The 18,659-nt window shown below is 42.2% G+C and overlaps 1 protein-coding gene across 1 annotated transcript in view; it reads right to left on the minus strand.

Annotated features, from left to right (window-relative positions):
• Window positions 1-18,284, minus strand: part of HS2ST1 (heparan sulfate 2-O-sulfotransferase 1) — a 78,644-nt gene extending 60,360 nt beyond the window's left edge. The window contains exon 1 of the mRNA XM_067001224.1: window positions 17,937-18,284. Within this exon, the coding sequence (XP_066857325.1) occupies window positions 17,937-18,060 (124 nt within the window). The 5' untranslated portion in view covers window positions 18,061-18,284. The remainder of the gene's footprint in view (window positions 1-17,936) is intronic.
• Window positions 18,285-18,659: the final 375 nt, after the last annotated feature.

Raw genomic sequence — 18,659 nt, forward strand, 5'->3', positions numbered from 1 at the left:
GGCAAGAGAGGACAACGCAGAAGAACTGACTTGTGCCATTCGATACTACATTTTCATTTGGTTCTTCATCTGTTTTTGAACAGCTTTCAGCATTCCACTGCAGAGTATTGTTCCAATGTTTTCACAGAGCTACCTTCTGTAACTCCGAGACCTCCTTCTTCAGCAAGTACAGCTAATTCAGAATCTAACGTATGTAAATTTAGGATTGTTTTTCCCCAGCTACATTTAGATAAAACAAAATTGAGCTGTAACAATCACCCAGTCACCTAGCATTGAGTGATTCTTCCCCTGAATACTTATTATTGTCAACAAACTGTCATTTCACAATGCACAATAAGCTCTAAAACAAACAGAAAAGTGCCTATCACAAATTCAAACCATGAATTAATGCTACTTTCAAAAAGCTAAGTACCAATTCTAATCACAGTCCTCAAAGGATTCAGACTACTTTTTCCCAGCTAGTTAAGTGGACAGAAAGGCTTTAAAAATATCACAAATGTCATTCTTTGCTACCATTCAGCCCTCCCTCAGAAACATGAGAAGGAGCAGGAATCAGATGGAAAGGAGACACCTGCAGAGATCACATCCTGTGCGCTTTTCTTAAAAGCCCACACAGACCCCAACACCCAGTAACTTTAACTACCCTACTTCAAAATGTTAAAGCAGTTTCCAAGTGATTTTTTTTGTGTTTTGCTTTCAAAGACTTCTTCAGAATTTCAGTTTAAAGACACGCGTATACACATAAACTGCAAAAGCATCCCCTGTGTACTACCCTATCCAGTGTGACCGTATCAGAAACTTAAGAAAACTAATTGCAGAAAATTGATTAGTCTCATTCAGACAAATCAATTTTGGTGTTAATAACTGTCTACTCATCAGAAGACTCCAACTCCCCCAGACAAACTAACCCTGCTATGTGGCATTAGAGACAGACAGGGCAAGCAGATTTTTTACTACCAAAATTTCAGCTTCAAAAACTTCTGCTATTCAATATGCAAAGCAATTTTACGTGACTATATACACACTCTGCAATCAAACAGTGCTGAGACTGCGCTATTTCAGTTAGCTCAGAGGTAACACTGTCCTCCCTAAGTGAAGGTGGTGCAAAAACATACAACGATTTCTCCTGTGATGAACAAGAGAACAGCACAATGGCAGTAGCAAAGGGGAGGGGGAGGAATAGCAAATTCCCTAACTCCTATCACACTTCAGTAAATCTGTGCCTAACATGTCCTTACATTCTGCACAACAATACATCTGCGTTGTGCTTTATGGCTCCTTGATAACACAACTTTCTGCAAGAGTTTATATTTCACCAGAGTACATCATCGCGAATTCATTTCGTTTCCATCCATTTGTGACATTATTAGCCAACTGTTTTTTCTGTGCATTGGGTAATATAACACATGTTGGACACCTAAAGTTTTCAAAGCCTCAAACCATCTGCTTTATAACTTTAAAAACTTAAGCCCTTTTCCTGGTTTAAATTTCACTATAGCAGAATTTATAAAATATGGTTTATGCAGACATTTCTACAGTTATTTGTTAATTTAACGTTAAATTTATATTGTGTCATTTCCAAAATAGAAAAATCTGTTCAGACACTGTAAATTTAACAGGCTGTTTAAATTACTTAGTCTTAAGTTCCTATTCCTCCCTAAAGCCAAGCGTGCACCAACTCAGACATACTTCAGTAGTCTATCTATTGTCACCCCACAAATTGTTATCTTTAAAAAAAAAAAAAGTGATTGTACTATTGTATATCCAGTGCTGTAACTTTGAATGACTAGGCTAAACTAGCTTAAGATATTTGTTACTAAACCTTGTGTAACTCATCTTTAGATCCACTGACAGATTATGAACACACTGCCACGTTTTGAAGCAACAGGCTTATGACATTGGAGGAAAGCAACACATGATGCTGAAAAGCACCTGAAATTCTATTTCCACGTAGTAAAAAGCGTCTGTTTATTCTGACTTTCTATACTTCCTTTGTTTCCTGTACAAGACTTTAAAGTCTTTCTTACAAGTTTTTCTCCTTTTTTTTGAGAGAGTGGGAAGCTCTCTCAAGGGTAAGTTATAGATTGCTTTTAAATAAAAAAACCTTTCCACATATTTAGTGTAACAGCAAGGCCTTGTAAAAACAGCTAGCATAGTTATGAGGAATAATATGCAAAAGCTTTTCAATTCATCATCTGGCAGAGAGAGAAGGAGAAATTGTCTTGTCCCTTCTCTGGGGGAGATAGTTATAAATACAAGAAAACTTAAGAAAACTAAAGTTGAACTAACAAGAAGCATGTTGATTAGTTGGCCTGTGATAAATGGAACATCCGGATAAAAAGGAAACACAAGTCTGCGTTCACGTAGGGGTTACTCAACATCTCCTCTCCCCCATTACTCTATTCTGGAGCAAGTTGGTGGTATGCTTCCAAGAAGCATGACTAAGTAATCACGGCTGCAGAAATGTGCTAGCCATTCATACAGAAGTCAGTGGAGTTTTCCATTTCCAGCATATTATAGGGGATTTTTAGAAGTCCCTCACTGACTGTTGCAGAAGTTCCAGTAACAGAAATACTGCAGCAAGTTTTCCACTTAAATAGTAGGGCCATACATTGTCATTAGAGAAGGAACACCTAAAATATGACCTATTTCAGCTCTGTGGTTTCAGATCAATATAGCAAGTTTTCAAGGAAGGAATAAGACTCCTTGAAAGACTACATTTCATCTTTGCAGACAGGGGAAAAAAATAAGAAAAAAAATCAATACATGAGAGGTTGCTTTTCCAGAATGTTATGAAATGTTATCATCTTACGAGCAATTTTACACATCTTTTCTGTTACCAGCATCATTTACAGTATGCTGCTCTCCTTAGCTGATTGTATTTAACTTACTGCTGAGTAAGTGGTATTCGAGCTGCTCACAGGAAGAAACCATGGAAGTGTCAAAGCAGGTTATATTCTTCACATGGCCAGCGAGCTCCCAAGCCTGACAGAGTGCTACTTATTTAAGGAACAGGATAATAAGCATTAACACATTTTTCCATGTACATGTTCAACATAGGAAAGTCTTTCATAGTATGATTTTATTATGAGGTACTGTGTAGAAGTTATATACTATCCCTGAAACGTAGTCATCTGTCTTGTGACATATATGCTTCGTCCTTTGAAACGCTAGTTTAACAAGCTTAATTCTAATTAATCTAAAAAGTATATAACTAACTCTATGAAGGTTTTATTTCAATGCCTACTGAATATAGCTTTAAATAATTAGCAAACCACATGTACTAATGACCAAAAATATTTCAGGAAATCATTTAACCCCAACTATAAAGATTCTCTCAGCGCTAGGATGGGTGCAGCACTCCATGTGAAGAAATTGCTTTATATTCTGTGTGATGCACAAAGGAACAAACAGGACAGAAAGATTCATGCGCCTCTCTGAAAGTCTGAAAAGTTGTTTATTCAAGCTAGCAGCTCCTCCCAACATCCCACAGAAGCCTGTGTATTACCACATACAAACAGGCTGGACAACAATTAAGATAATTATCTAAATGGAAGAGTTTCCCTGTTTTAGAGGGAAAGAGATTGGAAGTACAAAAGGATGGAAAAAAAGAATGCCGAATGCCCTATTAACATCATGTAATTACACCAAATGATATATTAAAATTACCAAAGACCAAATATTAGGTCTTCTTATAAGACCAAATATCCAACAGATAATAGGAAATGCATTAAGCACATCGATTTTACTTTATAACATGAAGTTATAAAAATGCAAATAAATATAAATAATAATAATATAAAAATATAAATAAATATAAAATCAAAATAAATATAAATAAATAAAAATAATAAAAAATAAATAGAAAAATAAAAAAATATAAATAAAACAAACAAACTATAAAGTACAGAAACAGTTACAACTTGGTCTAGCAAGGTGCATGATGCCATTTACAATTATAAACTGACGTTAGGTACATTTCCAGAAATGGAGAGCAACAGAAGACAAAACTTCCAGCTTGCTGATGTGGCTCGGGATGTTCAGACATTTTGTGGTAACTTCAGCTATCATCGCATCATGACCAGACCGGTGCTTAAATCTGCTATAAAACGTAGCACTTCAGAAACATGCAGGTGAGCTGTGGAACAAATACCCAGGCAGAAACCAGCTTGGAGAACCCAAGTTCGTATCTTCGAGGGAGGCTGCAGAGGGCTGAGTAAGCATGCCGGCTTGTTCAAGCCTAACTCAGGCGCCTTTAGCAGGGAGGCTGAGCAGTTCTGTGTCAACTGACACAAGGATACTGGTATGGTTTTCTACCCACAGCAGTATTTCTTACATCTGGATGAAGAAACAACAAGTTTAGCCTTGAATACAAATACAAAGAGAGGGTTTTTTTTGTACATTTACAGGTTTATAATGTGACATGCCTACAATATATGTATAAAGGACACAGAAAAAGCAGATTGACTGTGTCATTTCTGTACTATGGTGGTCCCCAAAGATATTTTTTACAAATCACTTTCCACCTGAAACATGAAGACTATTTCCATGTTTGTTTCCCCCATACAAACCAATCAGGCACATCCCTGGGACTCTGTAGATTTGGGGAGCAGAGGCAGAAGTTTCACAGACCATTTATGTGCTCAATGACCATCAGTGACCCACACCGTTGGCACCAACCTTCTCCCGTCCTGTCACCTCTTGCTTGGCTATGAATCGTCTCAAGACACTACAGCACCTGTTTCTAGTAGACTCTGTAAAAGATGTGGGAAAACTACTTTCCCCAACAGACTGTTTTATTTGACTGTTACGCCGTGTTACAAGGCTGCACTTTATAGTCTGTAAAAGTTGTTCTGTTCAGTCAGTGGTTCACAAATTAACCTGTAAAATGGCAAAAAGCCCAGTAAAAGGCTTCTTCATTCTCACATCACAGCCAAGATTCACAGAGCATAAAAAGGGGAAACCTCCACACAAAATGCAAGCAAGGAAAGCCACATGCGCTTTGTTGATCCACTGCCTAGACCACTAGAGGCAAAAAGATCTTAAATTTTCATTAGAAAATGCCACTCCAGCAGATGGCACTAATCAACTTCTTCTTGTATGTTCATTTTAAAAACAACAAAAAAACAAACCCAGTAGTTACCTCTCTGCCAAAACAAAGGTTAGCTCTTCCGCAACCAATTATGAAAGACAGTATCACTGTACAGTGTTATTCCAACTACTATAAAATTAAAAAAAAAAAAATGCTGCTCAAGACTGCCACCCAAATTATCAATCTGTGAGCCTACCACAAAGTTCCCAGGCACCAGTGTGAGCCAATTTTTCTAACCAATCACATTTATAAAAAAATAAAATCAAAAGCACACTAAATTTACCTGACATAAGTCTGCAGTTAAAAATCATATTTAGACTAAGCATCTAGTCAGTGCTTTAACTATTACCGTACACAAAATCATGTTTAGCCCCATAACAACAGTTCTAGTTTGAAAAAACATCTACTTCACTAAGCATCGTGTGAGAGTGCTGGAGGTTAGGACTTATTAATAGTTCCACAACAGTAAAGTGCAATTTGGGAAGATTTATTTAGATCAGACCGCATCTTTTATTCAAAAAGAATCAAAATAAAACTAGTCTTTACATTCACAAAAACAGTACTGCTGTCAGTGCAGCAGAGCACAATGAAACAGTTGCACTCAAACGTGTAATTATTGCAGCAAGACCAGCCACTATTTGGCCAAGTGCAAATTGTTATTTGTTTTCTAAAGAAAATGTTAGAGAAACAAATTGCCACAACTATCCAAGAACACTTTTGGCAACTAATTAACATGCTCCGACATATATGCAAAGAGTTCTTGAATGGCACACCTCCAGAAAAGCCTTGTCTGGTAACAATTCAGGTGCCATATCTTCCAAGGATTATGATGTATTTTTAGCTAATTTTCACCTTGCACTTAGGTAAAACAGGAAGCTGCAATAAGCTTAAGAAAATAATTACCCTCAAATCATCAAATTGTGTCTGCCTAGAAATGGCCTAAAACAAGGATTCTTTGCTCTTATACAAAACAAAACAATTAAAACCCACGTGAGGGCCTCCTAGGGAGGAGACCAGGACACAGCACAACCCATCTGCACACGCTACGTGCCCATAGTCAATCCTGAATAGCATGCAGTTGCTTAAAATCCTGTCACCACAAAATGCCCTTCGCTAAATACAGCAAGAAAAATACAAAGGCTGGCTACCTAAGTTACAAGGCAACAGCAAGTTTAGTCAAGTTTGAGACCAATGCATTTCTAGTCCTTAACCATTACACTGTTTTGAGCTCCTCAAATACCTTGTAGCAAAGGTTTTGAACAACTGAAAAAGAATGATCCATTTTTATGGTTTTATGTCTGTACTCAGTTAACCCTTATCAGCTGGACAAGCTTTAAACTACCTGGTAGTTCTGCCTGGTATGTTTTTTGTGACATCTAGACATTTTTCTATAGAGAGAAGCCAAATATTCGTGTCTGTTTAGCACACTATCTAATTGGGGAATGTGATATAGCAAAGGTCGAGGAATTAACGGCATTTGCAGAGAGTCTGGAGATTGTGGGAATCCATCAAGGGCAGAGAACTTGTCCAAACCAATTCCTGGATATCTGAGAGGATTTCCAGAGAGGTTCTCTACCCATACTAGTCATCTCCAGAGTGCAATCTCATTTTTATGTTCACATGCACATCCCGAATATCTATTAAGTAAAACAAATGTAGGAACAACTACTGTGCTGCACTTCCCTGCTGCTATATACATGTACTTAACAGACTTACCTATCAAGTCAGATATGTAGTAGGTCATTGTCACGCTCAAAAATATATAATGTGCTATTTTTATTCCCACAATTTTGAGATGATGAAACAATCAGAGGAGTTTATCCTCTGTTTTCCAACATTCTTTTCTGATAACTAAGATTGCAATCTCATTTAACGTTTAAAACCTTTTCCCATTAACTCCAGCAGTACAAATATTTTGTACATAAATTTTATAGCATCAGCTTAAGAAATATGTTGACTACATCCTTACCACAGTTATTTACCACAAACGAGTACATGCTTTTAACTGCACTTTTAACAATGACAAAAGCTTCCATCGGCCAAAGAGTGCATATATGTAAAACTTGTACGTAATCACATCCAATGTCTTTGGAAAATATAGAAACTGCATTCAGTTTCTTAGGGCTTCCCCCCTCCCCATGGCTTAGAATGAGAAAATAATGAAAAACTATCAGTATCTACATTCTTCCTTCACACTTTTTTTTTTTTTTTACATTTGATAAATTATTCACATATCAAGTATTTCTCTTTCCCAACTCTTACCCTAAGAATACCTTGAACCTGCACTATACAATCGCACATAAAACACACAGAAACAATTCTTTGGATTGCTCCAGTGACCACAAATGTTTACAAAAGTGCTCATACGAACATGTTAGCGAGGCCATGATTTCAGAGTATGGTTTGGAAGGCACACACAGGAAAACCAGAAGAGGATACACATAAGCGTTTTACTATTTGATTTATCATTTCTTCTTGTTAAACCACTATCCCAGTTTTACGTTGGTTTTTCAAATCAGAAAGGACAGGAGGATTTAACAGTATGGTAGAGGGCACTGTCAGAGGAATCAGAAACAAGTACAGTTTCTAACTGTTAAGCTAGGCAAAAGCTAGTCTTGAAAATAAGCATATTCCCCAGCACCACGGGCCTTTTTGTTGGGATCAGAAAGGCTGCGGACAGCTTGCACATGCAGAAGTTGCACCGATCTTCACACACACAACCTTTCTACTACTGCTCATTTCCCCTCTTTGAAAGTTCGTCTCTAATACTCTCTTCCAAGCCTGACCACACGCTCACAAGACACATTTGCCCTTAGGCCAAGTGCATTTACCGTGCCTCATGAATAACTAAGAAACCTTACAATCATCCTCTCCCACTTTTCTCTGGATTGGATGATGGGGTTATTTATTGTCCTTTCCTATCCAGAAGCAAACATATGCCGTCTCTTCAGCTGCTACAGCTCCAAGCGTGAAGCATTACAGTGAACTGAAACCAAGAGGGCTCCAGGTTCAAGCTCCATGCCCTGGTCCCCGCTGGCTGAGGAGCCGGGCCTGCTGCTGCTCCCAGCCTGGCCGGCAGTCGGGCGACAGCCTCCCACGTGTGCCGGGAACAACAGCTGAAGTTCCCGCTGATAACTTTGACAGCTCATCTGCCAGATTTCTACACGTCCTGCCAGGAGCTGTGACTTGAGAAGTCCTCTTACACATCTCCATGACTGACAGCGATTTACTGCATTAACCGCTCCAGAACCTCTCCTCAAAACTTCGGAATGAAAATGGTTCCACCTGAACTCCATGAGGCGCTTTTTAACCCTAATGACTTTGATGAACAGTTACAAAGATAAAATTCAAGTGTGTACTAGAAATAACAAGTTATGAACACTGCAAGATTTACATGGAGGCTCAGACTGGTTTTTCTGGTCATTCAGCCTTTACTTTTGGCTCAGAAAGCATGTTTGAGTAGAATAAATACCACTAGCCAACAAGAAAGAAGAACTAGCGTTCTTGTACTTGTCATAGCAGAAAATACCTAGGCTGCTGCATACATAAACACACAGTCCTGACTTAGAAGTATGAATCAAGCAGTGTGCCAGAATTTTGAAAAAAAAAATATATATATATATATATAAATAAGCCAGATGAAGTAAAAACATGAAGTACCCTCCTGCTGAAGAGAACTTGAAGCCTCAAATAGGTCCAATTAAAAAAGAGGAGATGCTGAGAGTTTTAGCGTTGCTCAAGCTAGCAGCAGCTGCACAAGTGGCACGTCAGTATGAACAACTTAGAGGGAAAAAGGGGGAGAAGCCCAGAGCCATACAGATAATAAGACATGTTTTAATAGAAGTAGGAGGATAGTCAAAACATAAAACATTCTGATCCTACTAAATGAAAATACTCCAAAAGGCTACTTTGTAGGCAAGACCATTCTCCAAAAAGCAAATATACATTTACTCTTGAAATGCTATTTTCGTAAATGGTATGAAGTTAAAAATATTCAGTCCAATTCTACTTCACACACTTTGAAGTAATCAAATTGGACAGCAAGATCTAATCGCTACCTCATAAGAGAGCAAACTATTTTTTAGGCAGTTAATCTTCAAAAGATTGCCTTGTTGGCAGCATCAAAGGTAATACAAAATAGTTAAATTATCTGAAAACCTATTAAAAACAGACTAAATTATTTTCAAATAAGAAAGAACTCAAATAAGGAATTGTAATTTTCTTCTGACTTTTTTTTTTCTTAAAGTAAGTGAAAAAATAAGCGGGTCAAACTACAACTACGAGATGTTCAATATTCCCAAGGGCAGTAACTTGATTAAGGGAAACCATTTAGTGCCATGGTCATCTCAGCACAGTTCATACAATAATGTATCAAGAATAGTATGCAATTATAGCTATCCTGCCAGGAAAATACCTTTTAAGAGCACACAGTGTTGAAGGCTTACTGACAAATCAGATGCTGAAAAATCTTGGCTGCAAAGTTGTCAATGTGAGTGCAATTGAAATAGGAGTCTAACTATGAAACACTTCATTCAATGCCAGGATACAAAAGAATCTGATATTTTGACTGTTTCTAAAAACACAGATTTTTTGTGTACCATTAACAAAACTAATCTTCAGAGAGCAATCAAAAATCTTTCTAAAAATATAACAGTGTTTTGGTCAAAAGACAAGGTGCCGTATTTTTGTCTTTATGCTTCAGCACGGGAATGAAGCCCTATGAGTTACTACTTTTACCACAGACAACAGAAGGATGTGACTGTCCTCAGCTTTTGTAAAAATTCATCTGTGTTCTGAAGGAATCTAAATCTTGAAATTGGATCTTGCAAAAAGTTATTTTCTGCTCCCCAATTTAAATCTGCCATTCAGACTCTAAAGGAGTCAAATTTGAGACTGCTTTTGTTTTGTTCTGGTGACACAATTTGGTCTAAGCAAAACATCAGAATAAGATTGTCATTTTCACATCATACTTTGGTTTCATTCCCTTTTGCTCTGAATTTGTAAATCCTTCTCAGAATTACCTGAATTATTTGCCCCTGGTCATAATCAATTCCAATACAATACAATCAATTGCTGGTTAATGTTTTGTATATTACAACACATTGAAAATACCACATACTGCAGAAACAGACTTCTACTACTGCAAAGTCTCCTCCAAAGCACCCACAGAGTCAATGTACAGAAACACAAATATTTCAAAGAAAAAGCAGATATGCTATTTTTGCAATCTTTCTGAATATGTTCAACAACAGCATATCCAGAAAAGAAGATAATGGAAATACTGAAAATGCAATGATACCCAGGTTCAAGGTTCAGGAGAAAAAAAAAATTACAATTCCATTAGCTGGATTTCCCTGTCCACTTTTTAGAAGATCATAGCAACAAGCATCGCCTCTGTTCAGCTGTTCATACCTCCAAGTTTCTTCATGCTCTCGGCCTTTTTGTACCTTTTTCAAAGTGAAGTGAAATAGTACTGACTTTCAATCTGTTGTCTTCAAAAGATCAGTCCTATACTACGACATGAGACATATATAGATATATATTTCTCTGGCTCTGTGTATATGTATTTATTGTAATTAATATATATATTCCTTACTCTCACTTGTTTATGTTACATATATATATACACACATACCTCTATATATAGATATATAAAATAGAAAAAAATATATTTTGAGAGGAAAAAAATACTAGAGAAGCAAATGGGGAAGACATGCATTTTAATTTAAGGAACCTAAGATCCGATCCCCACACTCTTTACAGTTTTACAGCAATTATGCACAAGGTTTGCATAAACACTTCAAAATCATCAAAAGCTGTTTTATCAAAACAGCACTTAAGTTTTACATATGTTTCAACACAAATTAGTATGCAGAATTAAACAGCAAGTTGACAAAAAAATTGGATGTCAGCTGTCTGTCATTTTCAACTCCAACCAGATATACAGAGAGAATGGACTTAGAGAAGGAGATAAAGACCGGGCCCAAGTGATAGATAGCTTCTTTGCAAATACTTTTTGTAATTTAATTATCTTATTAATTCTCTGACTGCCCTAGACTCCTAGCTACTCACGATGAATTTTATCACTACGAGAATGCTTGAATAATAATTATAGCAGTAACGTTACTGGAGCCACGATGACACAGGGATATTGCGAAGTAAGGACAACACTAACGCACGGAACACTAGAGACAATAAAAAAAGACACAAATGTAGTTTAGCTTCCTGCAGACACATTTGCAAACAATACCTCTCTGGTGATAACATGCTCTTAATTTATAGCCATAAGAAGATAGAGCATAGCAATTAATGCACTCCTGGGGAACACACAGATACGGAATATGAAGCCAGACTGACACTCAAGGGCACGGCCCGCAATGACACCGATGTCCTGACAGCACATTCCTGTCACAGAAACACACACGTACGTCCCACCTGAACGCTTCAGCAAACACTGAGAATTTCTACCTTTAGCAGAGCCCCTGGGCATACCAACTACAACCTGCACTGGCAGCATTTCTCATAGAGGCAGCGACTGCCAGGAATGCCAGACGCGGCACTGCGGCTCTCCACAACTCCCCAGGTGGAGTGGAGGAGTCAAGGGCTGCAGGGAGAACTGAGCAACCCGGCCCCAGGGCGGGAGCAGGCCGGCCTCTCTGCCCTAGGAGACCCAAGGTTGCTCTCAATGCCGCCTTTCTCAAGCTCCAACTCTCCGAACCCAAAGGTTTTAGGGGAGCGGTTGGGTTAAACCCAACAGATTCGACCGGCTTGAGCCCCACGCAAAGCGGGGTTTGAATGAGACACTGCCTGCCCGCCACCCAGCCAGCCACCAGGACAGACTGCACTTAAGTCTGTACGTATTTACAAAAGGCTGCAGCCAGCTGGCCACGTTTCAGACGCCTCTCAACGTTGACTCCTTTCACTAAGGCTTATCTTTTATTTCTGGCTGAAAAAAATAACGCAAATACACGCAGCAGTTCAGCTATTTTTCTACACGGCTCTTTTATCATGCTTGCTAGGTCTGTATTTAAAATGTATAAGCAGACAAATGGCATCACATTTCAAACAAAGCACCACTATTTTAGCACTGCTTTGACAAGGTTTAAATACACTTCAGATAAATGACAGCTATAGATTGCACACAATTCCATAAAAAGGCGGTATTTTGACCCAATTAAATACTCCATATGCAAAAGCCATCTATTTCCTGAAGAGGAGCAAGAATTTCAGGAAAGGCATTCATTCCTAGAACACAGGCTAAGTCTGGACAGAATAACTAACATGAGTGGTGACTCACGGCCGCCAGTCAGTAGGTATGGAAATGACTCGTTCATGAGCATCTCAAACATCCCTAGCTTCAACAGCCAGGGGCGATACAAAGCTGTGGGAAAAAAAAAAGAAAAAAAAAGAAAAAAAAAGGATAATCCATTTGCAAATATGTATTTTTCTGAATTAAGGAAGAAAAAGAAATCCTAAGACTTCACTTCAGATGTACGCAATAATCTGGAGAGGACTGTTTAACCTGTTATGCTAATTCAAAAGTTTAAGTAATTTAACAGGAGATGTTTGGGGTGTATTTTTTGTTAACATACATACATGCATATATATCTGTGTCTGCACATTTGTGTATATATATACATACAAGACATATGATGAGTCTTTTTTAATTTAGTGAAGTACTTGGGGTTTTGTTTCTCTGGTATTTGTTTGGGTTTTGCTTTGCTTTAAGACAGTTCATTTAATGATAAACTCCAGTCAGAACTAAAATAATAAAAAAAGAGTTCCTTCCAATCATGCAATTACAAGGGTACACTGCAGACATGAAAATTTTAGCTACTTCCTCCATGATCAGAAGTAGAAAACGGACAAGAAAAACAAAGGCAGCATTGCCATAGCATTACACCATAATACCATTCTTTTAGTTGGTTTATCACAGAGTAAATAGAGCCATTAAAAATGACTTTTTCTGATTTCCAGTAGTTGCTACTGCTTTTACATGCCCAGTGCCAAGCACACTGCTGAAACCAGCTAGGTACTTCAAACAACCCAGTCTCCCTTCCTACGTGGGAAAACAATCATGCGGAAGAGCAGGATTTAAAATCCTTTAAAGACTCTCTCTTGAGTTTCTTAGCCTTGAACCGATTCCTGACTTCACAGCTGCCGTTACTGAATCCGTAGCACTGCGTTAACTCAAAGAGCACGGTGCCTGCACTTCTTTGGCTGTCCAACGAGCTCCTTCTATCCCAGGCTGTAGTCATAGCTTTTTCCCAGGATTTCTGTTGAAGATGGCATTACAGGTCTTTTTGCTCTTCTGTGACTTGGTACATTAAGAAGTAGCTTACACAGATATGTGCTGGCCCAAATCTGACCCTTTCCAACGGAGAACCTAGAAAGAGGCCATGCCTTATCTGGTGATTGCCTCATCCCCTGCACTACGTGGCAGGAGTGACCGGTGCTGTGTGTTTTATCTCATTTCTCAAGCCCATTTCATTTCTCAGAACTGTCCTCAAAATATCTTTAACACAACTATTCCCTGGCCAGGTAGCAGGTGCTATTGCAAAGAGTTATTAGAAGCAAAGACACAGCTCTCATCACATCACTAACTCCTTTTCCACTAAAAGCATGAGGCCTGCAAACCAGGTGCAACAATATGAAAGCTCTTCGTGTGCAGCTCTACAGGAAAGGAGAAAGAAAAAAAGAAAACCCAACTGTGCCTCTGCTTTATTTTCCCTGCCAGAAACAGAGATATCAGAGTGCCAGCAGAAAGGGGTGAGATCAAGCCTCAAAGCCTATTAGCAAGTCTGAACCGTCTTGGTACGTGCTGGAGAACATGTGCTGAATTAGTCAGAGTTCAGACATCACCTATCTCACAGAAAAAAGAACAGCACCAGCTGCGATACTTGTTCCCAATAAAATAAGTAAATATAAAATTGCAGACATAATAAAATAAGTATCACGTTTATACAATTGCTTTACTACGCATCTTTCAACAGGGTGTACAAGCATAGCATGGGAGCGGGGTAAAACTTACTCTGGAGGGGTCTGAATGAAAGGGAATGGTGAAGGGGAACAGCAAGGGGGGGGTCTAAATGCAAAAGGATGAGGACACTGGCAAGGCAAGGCGCAAGAACCTTTCGCTGCCTGGAGAAAGCAGCATTAACGCTCTTATTTCTGGAAATACTACACATGAAAACAGCTTCTGAAAGAGTGCCTCAGGCTACTCAGAGTAAAACAATAACTGTTGGGCAACACAGCTATATTTAAAAGAAATGCTAGGAAACTATTTGCATAGCCGTGTGTAGCCAAAACTACCGACAATCATTAACAACTTCTAAAAATGAGGTTCAAGTATAAACAATACACTAAATAGCACGCATGCTATATTATAAGGGACAATTTAAGAAATTTTCCAGGTGATTTTCCAAGCACGCACAACTGGCAAGCATACTGACGGTACATTTTTTTCCAAATTAAGTGAAAAAAAGCCCATTATTTTCAACATCCCAAAACAGTACATGCTCTTATATTGCTAGCAAACCTAAGATTTAATTGCTGAGAAGTTAAATCATTTAACTGCAAAGGAACAGTGGTTCGTTACGTACCTGCACAGTGCTTAGAACAATACTACCCAGCAGAGCCACAGGTGCGAAGTAATGGATGAAAGAAAAAACTAATGCAACCCGGCAATCAATTAATCACCAATTACATTTATTTCCCTTGGCTTAGAGAAAGAGCCTTAGCCTTTCAAATTATTCATGCACTTACAAGAAGAACAAGAAATTAATCCAGAATTAGTACAAAATTTCCTCCAAATGACAGACTTATATATACTGAATTCAAGGTGTTAAATTATCAGATGTGATGAGCCTGAAGTTTGTTTAGCACTTAGTAGAAGAAATACTCCCACTGTACAGCTGGCCAGCAATTAAACATGGTCTGAAGGAGTAATCTGAAACATAATAAAGTCAATCAATCTTTATGTTGCTCAGACCAAGTCTGTTTTTTAAATCCAATGCATAAGTACCACTAAGCAGCTAGAAGATGGCAATATTCTTTCATTTCCAGCGCACAGCAGTCACCCTCCGTGGTCAGCTATGCTCGCCTTGGCTGAGCAGCCCTACAGACCGTCCCTCAGGAGGGCACTGTCTTCCCTCACCCTCGTTCCAACACCGAAGTGCTTCCAGTACTTGCCATTGTGGAACACACCACGTTTAACAGAACTGGGACAGGCACCAACTTCCCTCTTTGACTCCTTCTCCCCTCTGCCACATCAGAGGCTCTTGGGCAGGGAAGGGAAGAGGTGGCTGGGTCACTTTTATGATCCAACTCGCCACAAACGCTAATGGCAACACGGGAGACAGCCCGGCACATGTTTGATACTAGATACATTTAAACCATAGGTATACATAAGTATAGCTGCCCCCGCCAGGCTTCCAAAAACCAAAGCGTGTGGTTACACATCACCCCATTTCCACGAACGGTAGTGCAATTCTCAACATCTGCCTCCCACGTGCAACATTCCCCGTTAGGGCTACACGGTCGTATAGCTAACGGGCAAGTCCATACGCTAGGCTTAAACAAAACCACTGCAGTTGTGACAGCTCGGTCTGCAGCAGCTGCCAGTTCATCTGCCCTTAATGTGTAAACTTGAAAACAAAATGAAATGAAAGATTAATAGCCTCAGGTACAAATCTCACCAAGTAAGTACCTGGAATAGGGTTGTGACAGGGCTGTGATCTCACCACTACAGGCTACTTGTAAAGAGCTTAAGAAGACCAAAAGCTGGAGAGCTACAATGAATATTTTGATTTTCTTCATTTTTGATAGTTACTATTCATATGACAAAGAAACACATGGGTTTTACATATACATTTTAAGACAGTATTAGGACCGCAATTTTATTAGAGAGAAAAATGCAACATAAGCATTTGTGATGGTCATTTGCTTCTCTCTCTTAAACTTCTCAACTTAAAAAGAAAAAATTCCCAGGGTGACTGAATTCTCTCTATATAAAGGAATCGCACTCACAGGAAGAAAGAGGTTCCCTTACTTTCTTCCCCAGAAACACGTTCCAGTTTCTTGTTACAGGCAGGTTACCACCATGTTGCACAGATACCAACTCTGTGCAGCAAGCGTTCAGTACAGAACCAGGAGTTACCCTTTGGTGAAGACATTGGAAAAAGCTCTTTTGATCAGAAAGTACGACTGAATACTTGCTACTAGAACTGCCGATAAGATTGCAGAATTAGTTTATCGGCTATAAAATCTGAAGTAACTCTGCTCTCCTACTCATAGCCTACTTCTTACAACTTCTTTCCGGGATGACAGCTTATCACCTGACATTAGCACAAGCCCGCAGCCCTCGAAGAGCCCGCTGACACACCGCCGAGAGGCCAGAGCCCCTCTGTTCCATCGCCGTGTCCGTGCTCTTGTGCTCCTCACACGGCCGCGGTCGCTCCGTAGGAGGGCAGGGGGAAGGACGGCAGCACAGGCCCGTCGGGCCAGCCAAGGAGCTTGGCTCAGAGGAAGCCATTCCCCATACTACAGCTCTGTGGTAACGTCACAGACATAGTCAAGTGATTTCTGCAATGAAACACTAACATTTGCTAGTCTTAAAATATGCACCAGATACGTAAAAAGGGAGACATTCAGCCAGCTAGAAGCTCTTTAACAAAGCATACGCTCAAGTTCAGGAACAGAACCCATGTTCAAAGCTGCCGCAGAAAGCCCGTTTTCCCCTCCTTAGACAGGTTTTAGAGAATCGCCGGTAAGATGCTCACAAAGCAAATCTTTCCATCATACTTTTAATGGATACTTTACAACAGTTTTCCCTTCGCACGAAATAAAATCAGCAGAACACAGTAATTAGATGCTTGCACCACAATAGCTCGAGCTCTGTATTTTAATCCTCTAAATATGTAACTTATATCCATTGCATATATGTTAAGGAGAAAGTCTCTCCAGCAAGAAGCTTTATTCTCGGATGGCGTTATGTCGGTCCTTTCAACGCCAGGTGCTGGAGCTGGTAGCTGGAGCTACCGCACGCTGCCAGCAATGGAGGCTCTGAAGTTGCGGGCACCAACCCGTTTATAACAGACGGATACAAAACACCCCTGAACCCTGAGCACTTCCACCTGCTTGAAACTGCCTGCTGATTTCTTCCACTCCCCAAATTTTTGTTCACGGTTACCGGGGTTATGCCCCGGTGATCATCCCCACGCGACTCCAGGTGGAAGATGCGCAGAGCGAGAGCACCCGGGGCTCAGGCGAGCCAGGCGGTGCGGCTGGCAGGGTCCCTTCCAGCCCCTAACGCCCCATTCCGGAGCACACGACGGGCAGGGCACGCTGAGAGGCAACACCGCGGCGGCACCCGCTCCGTTTGACACTCGGTGCCGCTGACCGGCTCCGTGCGGGGCTCGGTGGCACAGCGCCCACGCCGCCCAGACCCACTCCCGGCTTTAACCCCCACGACGTGCGCCTTCCCCGAGGCGCCGGCAGTGCGGGTGCCTCAGGGGAGCCCCGCCGGGCGGGAGGACCGGCAGCGCTCGTAACCCAGCCCCCGCGCGCACCGGGCTGCCGCTGCCCCGCGCCTCCAGCGGCTGGGTGCCCGCGGCCCCGGGACCCTCCGGGGCACAGCGACCCCGCGCCGGCGGCCCCGGCCTCACCCCGCGCCCCTAACGGCGGCTCTGCGCCCGCCGGGGCCGGCACCCGCGGGGCCCCGCCGAGCCCCGGTGCCCCGGGGGAAGGGCCGGGGCCGGGGCCGGGGCCGGGGCCGCCGCCTCCGGGGCCGGGCCCTCCCTCCCCCCCGCCGTCCCGGCGCCGTCCCGGTGCCGGTGCCGCTCACCCAGCTTGCCGCGGGACTCCTCCAGCTTCTGGATCTGGTTCTCCAGGAAGAGCACGGCCACGCCGAACGCCAGCACGGCCAGCAGCTGCAGCTTGGGCGGCACCATGATCCTGAGCAGCCCCATCGGCGGCCCCGGCGGCGGCGGCGCCGCAACCCGGGCTCACGACATAACGCGGGGCCCGGCCCGCGGCGGCGGAGCGGCGGCGGCAGGCACCGGCCGAGAGGCGCTGGCGGAGGCGGGGGGGCGCGCACCGGGCCCGCCGCCCGCTCACATCGCCCCGGCCCCGGCCCCGGCCCCGGCCCCGCCGCGCGGCGCCCCCGGCCCCTCCCCCGCCTGCGCGCGCTGCTCAGCAACCGAACGCCCGCCGCCCGCCCGCCGAGCCCCGGCGCCGCGCCCCGCCCCTCGCCCTCCGCCATTGGGCGGGGCAGCGCCCGCCCCGCCCCTCCCGCCGCCGGATTGGCCCCTCTCGGCAGAGGCCCCGCCCACCGGGCAGAGGGTGGCTCCGCCCTGTCCGAGCGCCCGGCTCAGCGCGGTCCCGCCTGCACGCGGGGCTTCGCGGCTGGGAGGGGTCTCGTGAGGTCCCGCCCGCCCGCTCGGTTCGCATTGGGCGCGGGTAGAGCTGTACTCCAGGAAAGAGCAATTCTATTGGGCGAGCCGGCTGTCAATCACCGGCGCTAGGGACCTGTGCGCCGGTTGGCTGCAGCTTTCCGGAAGGGGAAAGG

The sequence above is a fragment of the Anser cygnoides genome, chromosome 8 (genome assembly GCF_040182565.1).
Source record: "Anser cygnoides isolate HZ-2024a breed goose chromosome 8, Taihu_goose_T2T_genome, whole genome shotgun sequence".
NCBI lineage: Eukaryota > Metazoa > Chordata > Aves > Anseriformes > Anatidae > Anser > Anser cygnoides.